This window comes from Primulina tabacum, chromosome 14 (assembly GCF_025594145.1).
Source record: "Primulina tabacum isolate GXHZ01 chromosome 14, ASM2559414v2, whole genome shotgun sequence".
Taxonomy (NCBI): Eukaryota; Viridiplantae; Streptophyta; class Magnoliopsida; order Lamiales; family Gesneriaceae; genus Primulina; species Primulina tabacum.
The window spans coordinates 2,933,070-2,954,626 of record NC_134563.1 but is presented as its reverse complement, the minus strand read 5'-3'; the positions used below and the strand labels follow the sequence as shown (position 1 = coordinate 2,954,626).

Genomic DNA, 21,557 nt, shown 5'->3' with positions numbered 1-21,557 from the left:
CTTGTGTAATGCATAATTGATGAATATTTATATTAAAATCATATTTGACCCTTATTTTTTTATTTTATATTTAGTAACATGTTTAGTTTCGGTTCTACCTTTTATTCAAACCATTGATTTTAAAACCATGATTAGGCCTACGTTCCATTAGCAGGCTCAAGGCAGGCACAAAACTCAGCTTCGGTACAATTCAATGTAAGAATGGGAAGTACAGCGAGTGCTCAACCAGAAGTTGAAATATCAATTTTCATCCAACAGAAAAAAAAACTAACCAGGAGCCTAATCACAATTGTCGAACAACAGACACCAAGATCCCAAATATGGAAAGAGGTCTCCGGTTCGAGATCCAATTGTAAGAATCACCATCCTCCAACTCAAAAATGAAAAAGAATAACATCAAAATTCAAACACACTTGGTTTTTTATATTTATTCAAGAAATCCTTGTAAATGTATTTGTCGATAGTAAGCTGAAACCAGCACTTGGAAATGGGTAAAAAGAACCAGACAAAAAGAACACCAGGATAAAACAAATACGGGTCCAGTTGAAGACATGCTAGTCTTAGTCTTTAACGATTAACCTGTAAGAGCAGCATTGAGAGCACTGTGTACATCTATGCCGATTTGCGCTTCTGCCTTCTCAACATCAGTTGTTGCTGAACTTAGCTTTTGTTGGAACTCAGCAAGACCTTTCTGAACTAGATTTGCATCGATGCGATCAACTGGTGTGGCCTCAACAGCTACTATATCGGCAACAGAGTTTGCGTGGACAAAAGCAAACCCACTGCTCAGAAAATATTTTGTTACATCGTTACCCTCATGAACTGATAAAATACCAGGCTTTAGTTCAGCAATAGTAGCTACATGACCCGGTAAAACACCCATCTGTCCGGTAGTCGCTGGGACTATGACCATATCAACCTGAAAAGATAAGAGAGAAGGAGATTGTCGTGAGGTTAAATAGTTATAAAGGCCCAAAAATGATATTAGAAAAATGTTGCTAAACCACCAATATCAAAGTTTTAAATATCATTCAGAGAAAGTTGTAGGTGATATATTGTTTGTTCTTATTTCAGGAACGGTTTTCGTTATTTTCTTAGTCAAAAAATATATTTCACCCTCAAGCTTACGTTCTAATAAAAGAAAACCATACATTCAGATTTTAAAGTACCTCACAAACTAGTGAAAATTTGAATAACTGAAAAATTGTTGAATGAAGGTAGAATGTGTCTTTCTGAAAAACAAAATCAAACATGTCACGTTCTCCAATTTTACTTCCAGAAAATACATTTTCAGGCATCTTTTCTAGAAACACCAAAGAAAGTCTCATAGACCTTAATGATTTGAGCAAAAACACCTGAATGATTTGGTGTTCAACAAATACAACAGAGCTCTGAGACGTAGATACGATAGCCGTGATACCATCGATCCCATCATATTAACTGAAGTGGATGATGACAATGAATGGCTGCTAGGGAGACTGGAAGATAAAGAGCCTGACTTTGTTCATGATGGTGATGATTTGACTTGGCAAGATGTTGCAGATGTTGTTGGAGTAGATGAAGCTCATTATACATTGAGGAAATCCAAAGGGGCCTCGAAGGGGACCCCTACAACTACGCAGGCCTCAAAGGCACCCACATCTACACCTACAGGAAGCTCGAAGGCGGCCACATCTAAGTCTAGAGGTAAAAGGCCGATAGAAACATCTACTACACTTAATTTTATAGATGATGGTGAATTTGACTTTGATGAAGAAAGTGAAGAAGAGAATGACGCCGAACATTATGCAATTTCAAATGAAGATGGTCTCGATCTTGATGAAGAAGATGAAGATGGATTTTAAATTATGTTTTTCAAGTTTTAGAATTGAGGTTTTATATGCTTTGATCTAGAGGGAAAAGGCCAATAGAAACATCTACTACACTTAATTTTATAGATGATGATGAATTTGACTTTGATGAGGAAAGTGAAGAAGAGGATCACGCCGAACATTATGCAATTTCAAATGAAGAAGATGGTCTCGATCTTGATGAAGAAGATGAAGATGGATTTTAAATTATGTTCTTCAAGTTTTAGAATTGAGGTTTTATATGCTTTGAACTTATATATTTATTATTTAAGAATGAACGATTGAATTGATGTTAGTATATGCTATATATTATATATTTATATGTTTGTGGCGTTTTACTTTCAAATAGCGCTCGCTACGCGATTCTCTATGCACTATAGCCACGGGCTACCTCTGCGCTACGGGACCCTACGCGCGATTGACAACTATGGCATGGACACATAAAAAACACACCATATCATTTCGCAAATGAGTAGGAATCCTTGTCAGACACAACACTCATGTCAGATACGCCACATATATACCTAGGAAATATATACAGTCGTTGAACAAATACATTGGCATTTGACACATTTTGGTTATACAAATTTGTATCATAATTAATCAAATCCTAGGAAAAAGGTTCAAATAGCTAACTTTTTCTCATTCTCATTTTGTTGTTCCTTTTTCCCCAAATTCTTAATGATTAGATCCAACTTCTAACAAGTAATAAAGTGATGCTTAATCAATCACAAGATAAGTACTAATTTCCGTTATCTAATTTATCACATATTTTGAATGATAATTTCAATTTCAGACTTGACAGTAATTATAGATTTGAACAAGTCGTGTAGACTGCATATGCATGTATCCTATATAGGTTACAAGAACTTTTAAGTTTTATAATTATAATAATGCTCGGATTATATTCCAAAAAATCAATCAATGAATGCTAGAAAACTCGCATATGAAAATTGATAATGTATTTTGCCAGATGATTATAGTGCCTGGTTAGTTGGATATAATTCTTCGGTAGAGAATAATATGCTAATGCTTAACGATGCAATTAAAGGAAAAATAACCACAGGATCAACCATAGTTAAGCTAACGCAAGTATAATGAAAAGAGCACACTACTCCAATGGACGGACTTAAGATCATCCATCTTGAGCAGCTAATGCCTAATGGATTTCTGAGCTCCTGCACTTAGTCAAGAAGTTGCTCGACAAGAGGTTAAAGAGCAACATAATGTATACAGTTCCATGTGGCTCCATCCATCAAACCAACGAAGAAATATTGATTTCCAAATATTGGTGCAGTAAAATAAATAGAGAGGAAAAATATCATTTGGGTTTAATTATCAATCTAGTCGATCAATAAATCACAAATCTGCAGCGGTGAGACTGAAGTTTCTTGAGAAGAAACATATATATACCTCATGATACACACTCAAAAAATAAGCTATATAAAAAATTCCTCAAAGTGCATGAGATGGGAGGAGAGGCCAATGTATGAAGAAAGCTAGCACCAGTTCTTTAATTAATTTATGATCGATTTCCATTCAATTTTAAAAGGAAGAAAACAGAGGCAAAGTTTTCGAAGATGTTTTGATGACATCCTGCTGGATACAAACACATGTTAAAATATCTGACTCAAGAATTTCACATTTTCAATCCATTATTTCAATCCTTTTAATGAATAATAATTATCATGGTATTAAAACTGCTGCAATATCCCGTAATGTACAAAGCTACACTACCAATCAACGTGCCTCTACCATCTAATTTTAGAAAAAATCCACGAAAGAATCGCCAAAATAAATTTAGCTGAAAACTACTTTATCTTTAAGGCCCAGGCTATGATAGGGAGATCGATCAAGATTTTTTGGGAAATATAACAATCATGTTCAGTGATTAGTTTGCAATAAAAAGATTCTGTTCTACTCCACATGAGCAATGTCGATAAATTTAAAACTCTTAAAGGAAAACATATTTTGATCATCAACAAATGCAACCTACGAGATGCTGTTGAGTTCTTGACTCCAGAATCAGACAAACTAAAAGAAATCCCAGCAGTGTTACTAAATTATGCATCCATAACAAAAACACTAAAACAAGAAAAACAAATCTCAGAATTAACCTTAGTCTGCAATAAAAGGATTCTGTTCTACTCAACATGAGCAATATCGATAAATTTAAAACTATTAAAGGAAAACGTATTTTGATCATCAACAAATGCAACCTACGAGATGCTGTTGAGTTTCTGACTCCAGAATTAGACAAACTAAAAAAATCCCAGCAGTGTTACTAAATTATGCATCCATAACAAAAACACTAAAACAAGAAAAACAAATCTCAGGATTAACCAAGTCTTCTACAAAAGAGAATCAAGAAAATAAACAACACAAATTCCTAAATATAAATCGAGCCCACCACCTTATTGTCGTAACTCAGTAGCATTCACTAAATAAGATAAATGTTCAAAGACCCATCAAGCCAGAAGCAAGATACAACTTTCCACACAAAACAGCGAAAGAAAATGAACAACACATAAACGAATTTACCTCTTTGGCGGCCAAGATGGAATCATAAGGAAGAACTAAATTAACGGTGAGCTTAGATGGAATGGTGGACGGCGTCGGGGGACGTGGCGCCATGTACGAAGAGGGGGTTTTCGGCGGGTCAATATTGGGGACAACTTTCTTCCAAGCGTCAACGAACTTAGAGTCACCCGCCGCCTCCGCCGGGAGATCAGTCGATAATGGGCGATGCCACCTCATCGCGGCAGCGGAAGCTCGGCTCAGGATGAATCGCGACGCCTGTCTCTGCATTTTGCTCCTGGTTTTGAAGACTAGTGTGTGTTTCTTGTGTTCGGAGCTTCGGAGGAAGGTCGACGAAGAGATGGAATGAACTGCGATGTTGAATGGGCCTCATTGTACAGATAGGCCCATAACCATATTTGGGCCCTTGATAGAACCCGTGGTCTAACAGATTTTTTATTTAGTATTTTTAGTAAATATTTTTCTACATCTTCGTTTCCGGAAATTTTGACAAAAGCAAAGTTACAAGATCTATATATCTTGTGCTTGTGTTAAAGATGTTACCACCTTCAATTATCAACCCTAGATTGGAAGTCGTCTCCATTATGATATTGGAGAGATGCCAAGTTTTAATTCGATTAAGTATCTCTTGAAGAGCCAATTGTTCGACCATAATGCGATAGAAAATATCATGAAGTGAACTATATATCGCTGCTATCATGTTGTCATTAGATTTCCAAATAATACACCCAAAACCCGAGTGAGTGTTGGTCTCACGTGCGGCAATTTGAGATAATAAATATGAAAATAAAACATAAATTGAACATCTAGATTTACGTGAAAAACTCTAAAAATTATTAGGGTAAAAATCACGGGCAAAATGCAAAAAATTACACTATAATATTTTATGATGTACAATCACCCACTGTGTTTCCAAATAGAACGTACTCCCTTAATACATGAGAACAAACACCTCACAAATATTATAGAACTAAGCAATCAAATGTTGTAAGATGAGTGAAAACTCGATGAATGGATGAAGAAAATGATCAATTGATGCATCTGTTTATAGCATAACTCAATAGTACGAAAACCGCGTTTTTTTCTTTTACCAACCATGTTTTTCCGCTGCAAAAGATGACTTGACTTTTCTTTTATTCATTTAATGCTTCCTGTTGGCAATGATTTTGCCGACGGTGAGAAGGGTCATTGAAGATCGTCGCATCGACATTACATTTCAGAAGATTGTCAAGTAGTTTGCTCGAGCGAGGATGCTCCTGTGATACTGGAAAACGATCATAGAAAGCTTTTGGCAAGTGAACTACATGCTTTAGCTATGAGCACCAGTTTTTTAACTAGTCTTGTAAGATCTCTTTTTTTCGGGTATAAAACGATGTATATCCGATACCGTATCGAAATCTCGATATATCGAATAAAATAAATATTTGAACGGATCCAAATGTATCAGTTTTACGAAGTAACAAATAAAACCAAACTGGGAATAATTAATAATCAAACCATACCAACCATAGATTTTTTGTTTGGATTATTATAATTAATGATTTTGATTATTGTCAAGAAGAAACCGCCGATATACGTAAAATATCTAAATATTTAACAATATAATTCATAATATTACAATTTTAAAATAAAATAAAGATGTAAATGTTCGAAGTGGATTGCTTTATTTAAAAAAATAATAATAATTCACCCTTGTGCTCATGTATAAGTTCTTCTCGTATTTAAATTCGATTATAATTTATACTTTATTTATTGAATTGTGATTAGTTTATATTCATATTATGTATTAGAATTTTCATATTCTGCATTTGTAAAAAAATTGTTTTACTAAATTCCATATTTTAATAAATAAATTCAAACTTTCAAAACAAAATACCGTCAATTTTACGATTGGTTCGATTATAATTGTGTCGATCGGTTTAATTCGGTTTATTTCGAAAACGGGTTCCTGGTGGCGTCGGCCGGCGAGTTTTGGGAGTTTGGTGGCGCCGCCTATCCCTCCCACCAAAATTCTCGATGAACTTCAGGAGGAAAATCTTCCAATTCAAGCTCTCGTACTGCACCTCTGTCTTCCCTTCAAATCTCACGCAAGTATTCCGCCAACCGCCTCCATTTTCCGCCTTCGCCGTCTCTGCTGTGGTCGCACCCGGTAAGAAATCAAAGAAAGATGAATATCATGATTCCAAGCCAACAAAAACAAAGAAAGCCCGAACCATGGCCAGGCTCATCAACGCTGCCGCCGCTTGGTCGGCCCGACTCGAGTCCTTCCTCTGCACCACCACCCCGCTCTCCCAAACAACCGTTCTCCAAACTCTCCGCCTTGTCAAAACCCCTTCCAAAGCCCTTCGGTTTTTCAATTGGGCGCAAGGTTCTGGCTTTACACACACCCATCACTCCTACTTCATCATGCTCGAAATTCTTGGCCGGGCTCGTAACCTCAATGCGGCCCGGAACTTCCTAATTTCTATACCCAAGAAATCCAACCATGTTGTACAGCTGACTGACAAGTTTTTCAACAGCTTGATTCGTAGTTATGGTGATGCTGGGCTTTTTCAAGAATCTTTAAAGGTATTTAAGCTAATGAAATCAATGGGCATTTCTCCTTCAGCTGTTACTTTTAATTGTCTGTTCTTGATTTTGCTCAAAAGTGGAAGGATGAGAACGGTTTTGGATCTATACCATGAAATGCTTAGCACATATGGAGTGAATCCGGATTTGTATACCTTCAATATCTTGATAAGAGGCTTTTGTAGGAACTCGAGGATTGATGAAGCATTTAGGATCTTTAAAGAGATAGAGAAATTTGATTGTACACCAGATTTGTTAACGTACAATACGATTGTTGATGGTTTGTGTAGAGATGGAAAGGTCAACATGGCACGTAATGTGGTTGATGGTATGCAAAAGAAAGGGGAGAATTTGAAGCCAAATGTTATTAGCTACACTACTTTGATTCGAGGGTATTGCGGAAAAGGAGAAATTGGCGAGGCTATGGATGTGTTCAGAAAAATGGTTGACCTTGGCATCAAGCCAAATGAAATCACTTATAATACTATTATTCAAGGGCTCTGTGAATCTCAGAACTTTGATATGGTAAAAGAGATTTTAGGGAAATGTGATGGAGGGGATGTGGGATTGGTGCCAGACACGTGTACTTTTAACACGGTGATGAATGCTCATTGCAATGGGGGGAATTTGGACGAGGCTCTGAGAGTTTTTGAGAAGATGACGGAGCTGAATGTTAAACAAGATTCAGCCACGTATAGTATGCTGATTAGGGCTGTGTGTAAAAAGGGAAATTTTAACATGGCAGAGAAGTTGCTTGATGAGTTATTTGAGAAGGAAATTTTGTTGTGTGAAGATGGTTGTACGCCTCTTGCTGCAGCGTATAATCCCATTTTTCGTAATTTATGTGCAAATGGGAAGACTAAGAAAGCTGAGAGAGTGTTCAGGCAGCTAATGAAACGAGGGATACAAGATCCTTCGGCTTATAAAACTTTGATTTTGGGGCATTGTAAGGAAGGGACGGTTGAAGATGGGCATAAACTCTTGGTCTTGATGTTGAGGAGAAGTTTTGTCCCTGATGCCGAGATTTATGAATCACTAATAGAAGGTCTTCTATGTAGGGGGCAACCAAACCTCGCCTACGACACCTTGGAAAAGATGTCGAATGGTTCCCATCTTCCAAGAACATCCACATTCCACCGTGTTCTTATGGAACTTTTCAAAAAGGATTCTTCTCATGAATCGGCTTGCTTGATTATGCTAATGTTAGACAAAAAGATTAGACCAAACATCAATCTCTCAACAGATGCAATCAAAGTGATCTTCAGGAGTGGTGCACAGAAAAAGGCATTTCAGCTTGTTAGGAGTCTCTATAAAAATGGTTACATAGTCCGTATAGAAGAACTGATTGTGTCACTTTGCAAGGATAGAAAGTTCATGGAGGCAAGTGAATTGCTCATGTTCAGCCTGGAAAATGACCAGACTGTCGATATTGCCATATGCAATACTGTTTTAACGGGTCTCTGTAAAGGCCACAGGCTATCAGAAGCATTCAACCTTTACTATGAATTGTTAGAGAAGGGTATAGAACAACCTTCAAGCTGCATTGAAGAGTTGAGAATCGGTCTCGAAGCTGAAGGAAAATTGAGGGAAGCCGAATTCGTTGCCAAAAGATTACTGAACTAAATTCAGGTGAATGCACCAGTTTCGGGCATTTCATGCGAGAAAAGTTATTGGCACCGGTCCGAGTTAGCTGAGACATGAAGAGGTACTCATGTTTCGTGAATTCCTTTTACATTCTGACTGTATGTTATATGTATTTAAGGGGTTTTCTATAAAATCTCACGGATTGAATTTTAGCAGAAGCTGTTAATTTTTCTTTATTTGGTGTTAATTTAATATGTTGCTTGTTGTTGTGACTTGTGAGTTCTGCTTAATCTATATAAATATATATGTGTGTGTGTATTTGAATTTATGGTTTCTTATTTATTGTTAAACTTTCACTTGGAGTTCTCTTTTGGATTGACAGGAATCAATGGCTGCAAATTTGTGCAGAACATGGACTGCAAATTCAGAAATTTCCTGCTGCCACTCCCCTACTTGCATACGAGCTCCCGAAATGATACACAGGGTAAGGAGTATTTTACCTCCTGGAAACTTCGTTGTGTTGGGGATCCGACGACCTAACTTTGTCGACGCTACACGGGATGTAATTCGACCGTTGTATGTACTCTTCTTGTCTCGTGTCAAAATGTGAAAATATTTATTCAGATCTTTGGTTTTGTTCAAGTTCATTATTGATTGTTGTATAGTAACTTTAATCCTTAGTTCATAAAACATGGGTGACCCAATCTACGACTGTATTTGCAAAATGAGAAGGAATTAATATTTCATCATTTCTAAAAATATATAAATGTATTATTCCTTATTAATTGTTAGCATATCATATATGTGCCTGTTTATGCTATCGTGAATGAGATGTTCGAACAAGTTTATATATATATATGTTGTTTATGCTATCGTGAATGAGATGTTCGAACAAGTTTATATATATATGTATATGTATAATGTATATGTATGTATCTCTCGAGATGCCCTATTACGGATCTTGTTTATTCACGCCAATGATTCATCAAATGACAAATAATCATGGCCACGCTAAGGATAAATGACATACAAAGTATAATTGAAAATGCCATAACCCGTGGCATCAAAATCTAAGTACGTACGGACGGTAGCTATACCTCGTGCCAATCGAAAAACACCGGTACCACCAACTATAGATAACTCTCGATCACCGGCAGCAGATAGTGGGTTTCTTCCGATCATGGAGAGTGTGCTCCCGTTGTATTTACCACTTGTGAAAACGTAGTTAATACTCGAAGATACCGCCGGTTCGTTCAAATCTGAATAACCGATCAACCCTTGACCTCGCCCGATGGGTGCCGAGTTTAAATCGGTTCCGACAGTTAGTAAGCTATCTGCCACGATGAGTCTGCCAAAATTGGTCGGGGAAGTCGGAGTAATGCTAGCTTGAGCTACTTGCCAAGCTGATTGCCTAGGACCACCTATGAAATCTTGAACATAGAACTGGATCACGGCGGTTTTCGGTACCGACGGTTTCTTTAGATTTCGGAACCAGACTTCGACGGGTTCGGGGCCGTGACACAATATTGTCGACGCATGTATTAGTGTGTATAATATAAAAAACAGAAACATATTAATTTTCTTCATTGTCCCTCTTATTGATTTCCTCCTATATAAATTTTTGATTTGGTAAAATGTAGAAGGAACACATATTTATATCCGTTAATGAAGAATATCTTATCATAAGAAGAAAAATTCCTCTGGGATACGTAACGTTTAGCCTCCTTATCTATTTAAATCTTAGCGGGTTTGTGGGTCAATCTGTTCTGGAATTATTTGACTATATGATTGAACATTGAAAGCAATTACTTGACATAATTTTGGGTGATATTTTTTGTTCAATTTTCGATATTTACGAATTTCTAATGATTAGAGTTACATTTGTAGAAATGTATGGAATAATGTGATGTATATTTAGTTTTATTTTTAGAGATCGACAATTTCATTATGAGTAGGTCTTTTGTGAGACGGTTTCACGAATCTTTATATGTGAGATGGGTCAATCCTACCGATATTCACAATAAAAAGTAATAATCTTACCATAAAAGTAATACTTTTTCATGAATGACCCAAATAAGATATCTGTCTCACAAAATACGACCCGTAGGACCGTCTCACACAAGTTTTTGCCATTCATTATATGTGCGTATGTAAGGTTACAACAAAACTTTTGTGAGACGGTCTCGTGAGTTAATTTTGTGAGACAAATATCCTATTTGAGTCACACATATTGTAAATATGAGCATGATTGACTCATCTGACGAATAAAGATCTATGAAAATGTCTCACAAAAGATCTACTAACAGGGTTGCGATATTGGCCTCATCCTCTAATTTCTTTGATTTTTTTACCTTATGATATTTTTATTTTGTAAACTAACCTTCATTGACGCAAGCTTATGTAAATAATAATTAATGACTACGTTAATAAAATCGATAATTATAAGAAAATATTTTGAATATTTCATATTTTCAGCATCAAATTTGGAGGACCCTAATCGTTTAGTTAGAAGTCAAGTCTTTATTTTACATTCATAGTTTTTAGTTTAATTCTTCAACTTTATTTCATTTTCGTTGTTAAAAAGGTTGATTTTTCGTTCTTGGAGCCGTAATCGGGGATTCATGTGTCATTTAAAGAATTTATTTCCAGTCTGCTTTATTTTCATCCTTGGTTTCTAGTTAAATCTATATTTTTCAGCATTAAATCGAGGACCCGAATCAGTTGGTTAGAAGTCATACACTTGTTTATTTTATAAATAGGTCTTTTGTGAGACGATCTCGTGAATATTTATCTGTGAGACGGGTCAATCATACCGATATTCACAATAGAAAGTAATATTCTTAGCATAAAAAATAATATTTTTCATCGATGACCCAAATAAGAGATTCGTCTCACAAAATACGACTCGTGAGACCGTCTCACACAAGTTTTTACTATTTATATATTGGTGTTAAATGACATCTGATACGCCACAAAAACTTTCATGGTAAATATAAAATAATTAAATTAATTATTTAAATTTTATATAACAAAATATTTTGAATATATCATTTTTAAATGAAATAAAAACAACATTTAAATTTAATTTATATAAAATAATTAGTTTAATTATATTAGATTAAGTTATCAATGTGTCCTACAACATTATAAAATTTATGATCTTTGTTCTCATTTCTTGTATAATTTTGATTTTTTTAAAAATGATTGCAATTTTGACTCACATGTTTCCCACCTAACCGTGGTCGGGTGTAGTAAAATATATCTAGTAAAATTTGCAATATTATTAGCCATAGTTTGGTACACATGATAAGATAAACATGTGATATATATGTTAGAGTAGATGCCCTGCAAGCCAACGGTTGGCTAGGGATTTTATTGACTCAGTTGTAATAAACAATCTTTATTTTAATATAATTTAACTTTTAGTGTTTTCGTTATACTTTATCTGTATATCCATGCAATCAGCATAGATAAAGTCCTTGATTATTCTTTAATACAAATGAATCGTAATTCGATGTTGAAACTCATTTGTAAACACTGCATATTCTAAATTCGTTCCTAGTCGATTCAGCCGCCTAAAACATGGATAAAGGTCGCTTGAGCTCGAGACTAGCATCTGTGATGTTGTGTACTGCGTTTCTTGGTAAGGGCATGGAGATGTCCAAACATACAGATGGGTAGTCATATGATGATTATACCGAACAACCCTCCATCGGACTTTCCAAGTGGTTATCATTCATCGAGAGGATAAGTCCGTGGTTATGATTGTACACATTAGTCCTTACGATCCGGGACAACACTGAGGCTCTATAAGCTAGGGCTATGCTTTGACTCGTTTACCGGCTCCAGGAGAGTCATCAGGTGGCGAGGTTGGGTACAGTTGCGACACATATAGGAGCCAGTGCATTGTAGTCGGGGATTCACCGCTCACCCACGGGTGTGGATATCCTATGTGATCTGATGAAATAATAGTGCATGGAATCTCTGGCCAGAGTGTGGGATGTACGTTGGAGAAGGAGTTCTCAAATAGTACACGCAATGCCACTATTATAGTTATCACATAGTTATCGAATTAATATGCAACCCTCGATGAACCAATGGTTGCAGATTCGATCGGGATATATGAGATGAAGGGACCGTACTGTACGCTAATCATAATCGACTGGTTCTTGCAGACACTATCAGTGATACCTAGGGGATCATGGGGCGATGCTACTAGACGCTCTTACCATGATCTGATGGGTTCAATCAGAATTGAGTTCTGACATTCTTGATCAAGGTGTTGATGAAAAGAATGGGGCTAACTAGGGTAAGCCCGAATAAAGGATTATGTCCTGAATCACAAAGAGTTGTGAACCCACGGCTAGCTGTATTCCTGAACCATTGAGGGTCACACAAGTACTGGATCATTTGTTCCCGTTGAGAGAATAAATTCAAGAAGTTGAATTCATATTATATAGTAAATTCAAGGAGTTGAATTTATGATAATTAAATTTTGAGAGAATAAATTCAAGGAGTTGAATTATAAATTTGAGAATTTAATTTATTAAACTCAAAAGTTGAGTTTATTAAATATTAAATTTTGGAGGTGATAAAATTCAAGGAGTTGAATTCACAATTTAAATTCAAATGTTGAATTTATAATTAATTTAATTTATTAAACTCAAAAGTTGGGTTTATTAAATATTAAATTAAATATTATGAGAGATATGTTTAATGGGCTTGTAGGAGTTCAAGTCCAACATATTAAATGATTAAAGTTCTTAATGGACTTTAATATAATTAATTAAATTAGTTTGACTAGTCCATTTAATTAACAAAGCCCATTAAATTTAATTTAGGAACCTAAATCCAAATTATGGAATTTAGGTTAAAAACTCTTTTTAGAATATAAAAAGGGTAGCCTCCACTATCTCAAAGAAAATAGGATTTTCAAGATTGGCAAAATATGGGATGCAATTTTAGAATCTTTAATTATCTTAATTGATAAGATTAATTAAGTAAATATAAGATTAGAAAATATAATAAGATTTTAAATCTTATTTCTTATGTAAATAGGCATCAACCCAAGAAGACTTTTGATAACTTTCGGTCTTCCCAATTTCTCAAAGGAGGCTCTCGAAAATTCATTCAAAAGCAAGAAAAATTTGGCTTAAACTTTGAGTCGAATTTTTCGTGTTATATCTCTACGCAAAAATATCTTCTAATTTTCTAGTGCAAATTAGAGGAGGAACAAATCTTCCAGTCGTGGACCGGATTAGGAGATCGAAGAATGTTCGTAGGGATTTCATCAAGAGCTATCTCCGCTAAATCCGGAATAGTTGGAGACTTGTGAAATTTTCACCGAAGGTATAAATTCTAACATCCTATGTATGTTTAATTCATGAAAATCATACGAGTGTCCAAAAGAATTATTTTGTTTTTCAAAATAAAATAAAAATTTTAAACTTCCGCTGCGTTTGGGCACGTAGAAAACCGAGATCCAACAATATAATATAAGGATAATTTAATTATAAATAAGATGCAAGATATTATATTTAATCTTTGGTATGATTTAATAAGATTGATTAAATTTATATATTAGATTGTAATGACAAAATTAACATTATCATAATATATTTTATAATTTCAAAGTTGTAGCTTGAGTTCATATTTCTTATTTGTTCATGCATCGACAATGCTTACATGATTTATTTTTTTTACCTAATTTTATATATTACATAATATGATAATTGAGCCCTTAATTTTGTGAGTCAAGTCAAATATAAATTTTTAAGGTAATCGAGTGATACTAATAATTTTATTGAGATGTATACAAGGCAAAAATTTGTGTGAGACGGTCTCACGGGTCGTATTTGTGAGACGGTCTCACGGGTCGTATTTGTGAGACGGATATCTTATTTGGGTAATCCATGGAAAATTATTATTTTTTATGCTAAGAGTATTACTTTTTATTGTGAATATGTATATGATTGACCCGTATCACATATTAAAATCCATGAAACGGTCTCACATGAGACTCACTCTTTATACAAATCATTTATATAATTATCTCGAGTTCATTTATATAATTATCATATTATATAAAATAAATAAAAATATTTATTTGATTTTAATTTCTACCTACAAGTGAAATGAGAGAATAATATGGTTTATGATTTTTATATATTGAGGACAATTAAGTCATTTGTGATGTTTTTATCATTAGATTAAAATTATCACATATCATAAAAGAGATATATTATCCCTATATAAAATTATTTATCACGGGCCCATGATAATATCATGGGCTTTCTAAAAAGGTACCAAACGTGAGATAAAGTCGATTATTTATCAATCCTTCTCATATCTCATCTACCAAACTATACATTAGTATATTAATTTTTGATTTTGATTATATATATTGTTAAAATAAAATAAGTAAAATTGACTAAAAAATAAGATAATGATAATAATGATGAAATTTGACAACATAAATTAATTAAGTCAAAAACTTGTGTAAGACAGTCTCACGGGTCGTATTTGTGAGACGGATCTCTTATTTGGGTCATCCATGAAAAAGTATTACTTTTTATGCTAAGATTATTATTTTTTATTATGAATATTGGTAGCGTTGACCCATCTCACGGATCTTAATCTGTGTGATCTCACATGAAACCCACTCAATTATTAATATGCATCCAAAAATACAAACAAGTTATCTTTACTATATTACAGTGTGAACCCCAAAGATATTTTGTTTAAATTATGATCTGAAAATTTAGATAATTGATTTGACAACACAACTATAATTTCATTATTTGGTATAATATCAATTTGATTCTTTTTTAATATATGTTGTGATTGAAAGTTGTGTTTATTTAATTAATTTATAGTTATTGTCCAATAATACATTTAAAAGTAATATTTTAAAAACAAATAAACTTAAGTTCATATTCGATCAGGTATCGGATAGGAAAAATCCTACCCGATCCCAACTCGGCATATTTAAAATAACCCGATCCGATCGGGTACCCACATCCAAATTCTCATCCCTAGTTGTGCTAATGACTTGATATATATATTAGCAATTTTCTTGATAAATTAGGTACCCGAACCCGAATCAGAATTCGAACCCGAGTTGTTAGTATAGTACGTGTTTATGCTATTGTGAAGGTGATGATCGAACAAGTAGTAAATTTTAATCGTAAAATAAAATTCTAACTTATTTTCTATCCATAAAAAGTTCTTTTTTTAGTTTTAGTACTAATATTAAAAGAACTTAATATTTCAAATGAAATAAAATTGAAACAATAAATTTACAATGCTACACCAACATTCAATACAAGAAAAAATATTTTCGCAACGGAATATCAATGAAGCACATTAAAAGCACGCTATCAATAGTAGTATTTATGGCACACCCATCCACGTACGCTTATAATTGTGCAGGACGTATTGCACGTTGCGAATAACATATATGCACGTCGTGAAAATCCATATTTGTTGTAGTGATTCCACAAGAACATGATGCGAGATTTTAGATCAAATTCATCAATTTAATCATAAATTTACGATCCACATTTTTATTAATGTTTCATATTTATAATTATATCGAGATGCCCTACTATGGATCTTGATTATTCACGCCAATGATTCATCAAATTACAAACAATCATTTGATTCATTTCCACACTAAGGATAAATGACATACAAAGTATAATTGAAAATACCATAACCAGTGGCATCAAAATCTAAGTACGTACGGACCGTAGCTATGCCTTGTGCCAATCGAAAAACACCGGTACCACCAACTATAGATAACTCCTGATCCCCGGCAGCAGATAAAGGGTTTCTTCCGAACATGGAGAGTGTACCCCCGTTGTATTTACCACTTGTGAAAACGTAGTTAATACTCGCAGCTACCGCCGGTTCATTCAAATAAGAATTACCGATCAAACCCTGAGCTTGGTCGATGGGTGCCGAGTTTAAATCTGATCCGACAGTTAGTAAGATATCTGCCACGACGAGTCTGCCGAAATTGGTAGGCGAAGTCGGAGTATTGCTGTTGGATCTCGGTTTTCTCGTGGCCAAACTCAGCGGAAGTTTTAAAATTTTTATTTTATTTTGACATTCAAAATATATTTGTTTTGGACACTTGTATGGTTTATTTAATCAAACATTCATAGGGAATTTAGTTTTTACCTTTAATGAAATTTCACTTGGCTCCAGCTATGCTGGTATAAGCGAAATGTAGCTCTTGTTGTAAACCCCACGTACGTTCTTCAAATATTCTTTCTTCAATCTCCTAATCCGGTCCACGACTGGATTGATTGTTCCTTATCTAAATTGCACTAGAAATTTAGAAGATATTTTTCATTGAGATGGAAGAACACAAGGAGAGTGGGAGGGGGTGTTTTTCAAAAATCCATTGGCTTGGAGGCTAGGGTTTTTTGAGAATTATGAATGAATTCATTCTAACCTTAAACTTAATACACATATATATAAGCTTAGGGCCCATTAAATAAATTAAATAGTTAATGGGTTTAATAAATTAATTATTCTACTCCAACTAGTTTAATTAATCAATTAATCTTTTTAAAGTCCAATTAAGAACCTTAATAATTTGTATGTTAGTCTTGTACTCTTACAAGCCCATAGTACATACACCCATTACATTTAATTTAAGTCCTTTATAAATTCAACATTTGAATTTAAATATTTAAATTATAAATTCAAATCCTTGAATTTATCACCTCCAAAATTTAATATTTAATAAACTCAACTTTTGAGTTTAATAATTTAAATTTCAAAATTTTATAAATTCAACTCCTTGAATTTATTCTCTCCAAATTTTATAAATTCAACTTCTTGAATTTACTATCTCATAAATTCAACTCCTTGAATTTATTTTTTCAAAATTTAATTATCATAAATTCAACTCCTTGATTTTACTATATTATGATATAAATTCAACTCCTTGAATTTATTCTCTCAACAAGAACAAACGATCAAGTGCTTGTGTGACCTTCAATAGTTCAGGGATACAGCTAGCCGTGGGTTCACAACTCCTTGTGATTTATGACATAATATTTTATTCGGGCTTACCCTTATTTGCCCCATTTTATGTATCAACAATTGATCATGAGAATGTAAGAAATCATATTTCTGATTAAACACATCGAATCATGGTAAGAGCGTCTAGTAGCATCGCCCCATAATTCCCTAGGTATCACTGATAGTGCCTGCAAGAACCAGTCGATTATGATTAACGTACAGTACGGTCTCTTCATCTCATATATCCCGATCGAATTTGCAACCATTGGTTCATCGAGGGTTGCATAATAATTCAATAACTATGTGACACATATAAATAGTGGCATCACATGTATTATTGGAGAACTTCTTCTCCAACGTACATCTCATACTCTAGCCAGAGATTCCATGCACTATTATTTCATCAGATCACATAGGATATCCACACCCTTTGGTGAGTGGTGAATCCCCGACTACAATGCACTGGCTCCTATATGTGTCGTAACTGTACCCAACCTCGCCACCTGATGACTCTCCTGGAGCCCGTAAACGAGTCAAATCACAGCCCTATTATATAGAGTCTCAATGTTGTCCCGGGTCGTAAGGACTAATGGTGTACAATCACAACCACAGACTTATCCTCTCGATGAATGATAACCACTTGGAAAGTCCGATAGAGGATTGTTCGGTATAATCATCATATGACTACTCATATGTATGTTTGGACATCTCTATGCCCTTACCAAGAAACGCAGTACACAACATCACAGATGCTAGTCTCGAGCTCAAGCGACCTTTATCCATGTTTTAGGCGGCTGAATCGACTAGGAACGAATTTAGATCATACAGTGTTTAAATGAGTTTCAACATCGAATTACGATTCATTTGTATTAAAATATGATCAAGGACTTTATCTATGCTGATTGCATGGGTATACAGATAAAGTAAAACAAGACCATAAAAAATTAAATTATATTAAAATAAATATTATTTATTACACTTGAGTCAATAAATTCTCTTGCCAACCGTTGGCTTGCGGAGCATCTACTCTAACAAATGCTAACTTGAGCTACTTGCCAAGCTGATTGCCTAGGACCACCTAGGAAATCTTGAACATAGAACTGGATCACGGCGGTTTTCGGTACCGATGGTTTCTTTAGGTTTCGGAACCAGACTTCGACGGGTTCGGGGCCATGACACATTACCGTTGTCGTGTGTATTAGTGTGTAAAACACAAAAAACTGAAATAGATTAAATTTTTCCATCGATCCCTCTTGTTTATTTATAAAGTTTTGATGTAGAAGTAACACATATTTATATCCATGAACGAAGAAGAAAAATTCCCCCGAGATACGTAATGTTAGCCGCCTCAGCACCTTTCCAAATCTTAGCGGCTTTGCGTGTCAATATGTTCTGGAATTATTTGACTATATGATTGAGCATTGAACCTAATTACTTGAGATAATTTTGGTGATATTTGGTTCAATTTGAAATAATAAGTGAGAGTCAATTCTTCAACTTTATTTCATGTTTGTTACAAATGTTGATTTTCGTTTGAAATATAGAGTTAAATGTGTATGAGTGAGAGTACCGAGTAGTACTAAGATGAGTGACATACTAGGAAATTCTCATGCGTCAAGCTGTTGACGTTGCGTTATTTGATCTGGTTGGCCAAGTGGGCCATAAAAGAGTGACATCATATCTTAACGAGTAATACTGTCTCTGATTGGGACATGGCCGACGGTAGGAAAATGATAAAACTGATCTATAAAGGATATGAGACAGCACTTACAGAGACACACACCTCCCCAGACTCGGGGGCCTAACAACCTAACCTATTAACACCCAAGTAGGTGCACTCTGCACCACCACAAGTATAACGAAATAAACTTATGTCTTGACTAACAACTATACTTTTTGGCCTAGTGGTAAGCGCTTGATCCTAACATCGTTTTTTATGCCTTAAACCGATCGAGGATTCGTGTAATTTAAAGAATTTATTTTATTTTCATCCCAACAGCAAAATTGAGGACCAGAATAGGATAGTTAGAAGCCAAGTTTTTAAATTTTTTTTCCCACAAATAATGCTGTATAAACTGGCAAATCCGCACAGAATTTCGTGGTGAATATAAACTAATTGAAGTCTAATTATTTAAAAATTATATAATAAACACCTTAGATAAATTTACAGCCACGATTATGGTTCAATTCATGTACCAATAATACAATTTCGATTTTTTAGAGACAATTCCAATTGTGACTCACGTGTTTCCCACAGAACTGTGGTCGGGGTGTTCTTTTATTTTTTAATTTCCATTATATCCAAATACTTGTCATAATTTTAGACTTCCTTCAATAAATTCGGGAAAATTAAAATTACAATGGCTTTCCGCAGTGCCATATGGGTGCACTGTCTTTATTGTGTGGTGCGAAAATTGCATAGGTTATTAACAGTACACAAAAATGCATGCTGCAGATATTACTATTCGCAGCGTGCTTTTAATGCACATCGTTATTTCTTTCAAGTGCAACACTATTAACAGCGCACATGTGGGTGCACGCCGTGAAAAGTACTATTCGCAACGTGCTTTTAATGCACGCTGTTGATGACGTGCTGCGGAAAATCATTTTTTTTGTAGTGATGTGACATCTTTTGTCTCGTATATTTTATTGATGTGTCACAAAAATGTTAAAGTTTAACAATGATATGTTTAAACTTGCTTTTATCTACCGTCTCAGACATCATGCCATCATGTCTCAAGCTCAGGCCTGGACAAACGCAAGTGCACAATAAGCCCTTTATAGAAACTAATATGTATATGTTCTTGTTTTACAAAAATGGGAATTCAAGTTGTTATAAAAGTCTATTGTAATTCATACATATCATGTCATTTTAAACTTTTATTATTCATTGAATTTTTTAGATATAAATATGCGAATTTTAGCCAACTCTTCCTTCTGAATGTTAGCCGGTTTGAAATGCTTGGGAATCATTTGACTACTATGAAATTTGGTCTTTCCGAATACGTCATTGCTGGAGTTGCATACATTGAATTATTAGCGCCTTAAAACAAAAATGAAAAAATTACTAGGATTAATATATATATATATATATATATATATATATATATATATATATAACTTCGTGTATTTTGGATTATAGTCTTTAGGTTGTTAATGTTTGATCTTAGTCTAATCTATTGGTTCTTTCGCTGACGTACAGATAATAACGTCAAACAGATCATCAATATATGTGCCAGTATTTCCCCTGAGAAGGACTAAAAAAAACTTAATGAATTACAAACAAAAGTTTCATTGGAAGTAAAAATAACCCAGTGTTATAAGTAGGGATGACAACTTTTCCCACGAGAAAAACCCGAAACGGGAATGGAGATCCCCAATTTTTTCGTGTTTGGGTTCGGGTTTGGAGATTTTTTTTAATCCTCAATGTAATTCAGGGCGGGTATGAGATTATTATCCTCATCCCCGAACTCGTCCTGAAAATAATAGCAATAATAAAATGAAAGCATTATTAGTATTAATAATATAATAATAATATTATTTTTTAAAATATTAGTAATATTATTAATATTGATATTAATATTAATATCATCACTAATAATAATAGATAATAATAAGTTTTGGTTTGAAAAAATTTCTGAATCCGTCATCGTCTTGCCATATTAATATTTTTTAAACGGAGATGAGAGCGAGGATGAAAAGTTGATCTCCGAAGTTTCGGGTTCGGGGATTTTCCGAACTCGAAAAAACGGGGATCAGAGCGGGGATGGAGACCGGGATGGAGTTCGGGGACGGAGACCGGGATGACAAACCCGTCCCGTCTCGTCCCGTCCCGCCCGCTCCATTGCCATCCCTAAGTTATAGGATAGTTTTGCTAATTTTTCCAAACAACATACAAATATTTGTTTGTAAAAGAAGAAGCAAAATTGATTATGTAAGTTGGTTTATATAGACTTTTGGTCACTTTTGTCCTCTAAGGCT

General features: G+C 34.5%; 2 protein-coding genes across 2 annotated transcripts; one reads left to right on the top strand and one right to left on the bottom strand.

Annotated features, from left to right (window-relative positions):
* Positions 1-398: 398 nt before the first annotated feature.
* Positions 399-4,743, bottom strand: LOC142524424 (ATP synthase subunit delta', mitochondrial-like). The gene is made up of 2 exons (XM_075628413.1): positions 4,392-4,743; positions 399-919 (listed from the first exon to the last, which is right to left on the bottom strand). Exons 1-2 carry the CDS (start codon positions 4,656-4,658, stop codon positions 575-577), a joined length of 612 nt encoding a protein of 203 aa, XP_075484528.1. The 5' UTR covers positions 4,659-4,743; the 3' UTR covers positions 399-574.
* Positions 4,744-6,284: 1,541 nt separating this feature from the next.
* Positions 6,285-9,265, top strand: LOC142524165 (pentatricopeptide repeat-containing protein At1g02060, chloroplastic). Its single transcript, XM_075627979.1, has 2 exons — positions 6,285-8,661; positions 8,923-9,265. Exon 1 carries the CDS (start codon positions 6,405-6,407, stop codon positions 8,577-8,579), a length of 2,175 nt encoding a protein of 724 aa, XP_075484094.1. The 5' UTR covers positions 6,285-6,404; the 3' UTR covers positions 8,580-8,661; positions 8,923-9,265.
* The last annotated feature ends 12,292 nt before the right edge of the window (positions 9,266-21,557 follow it).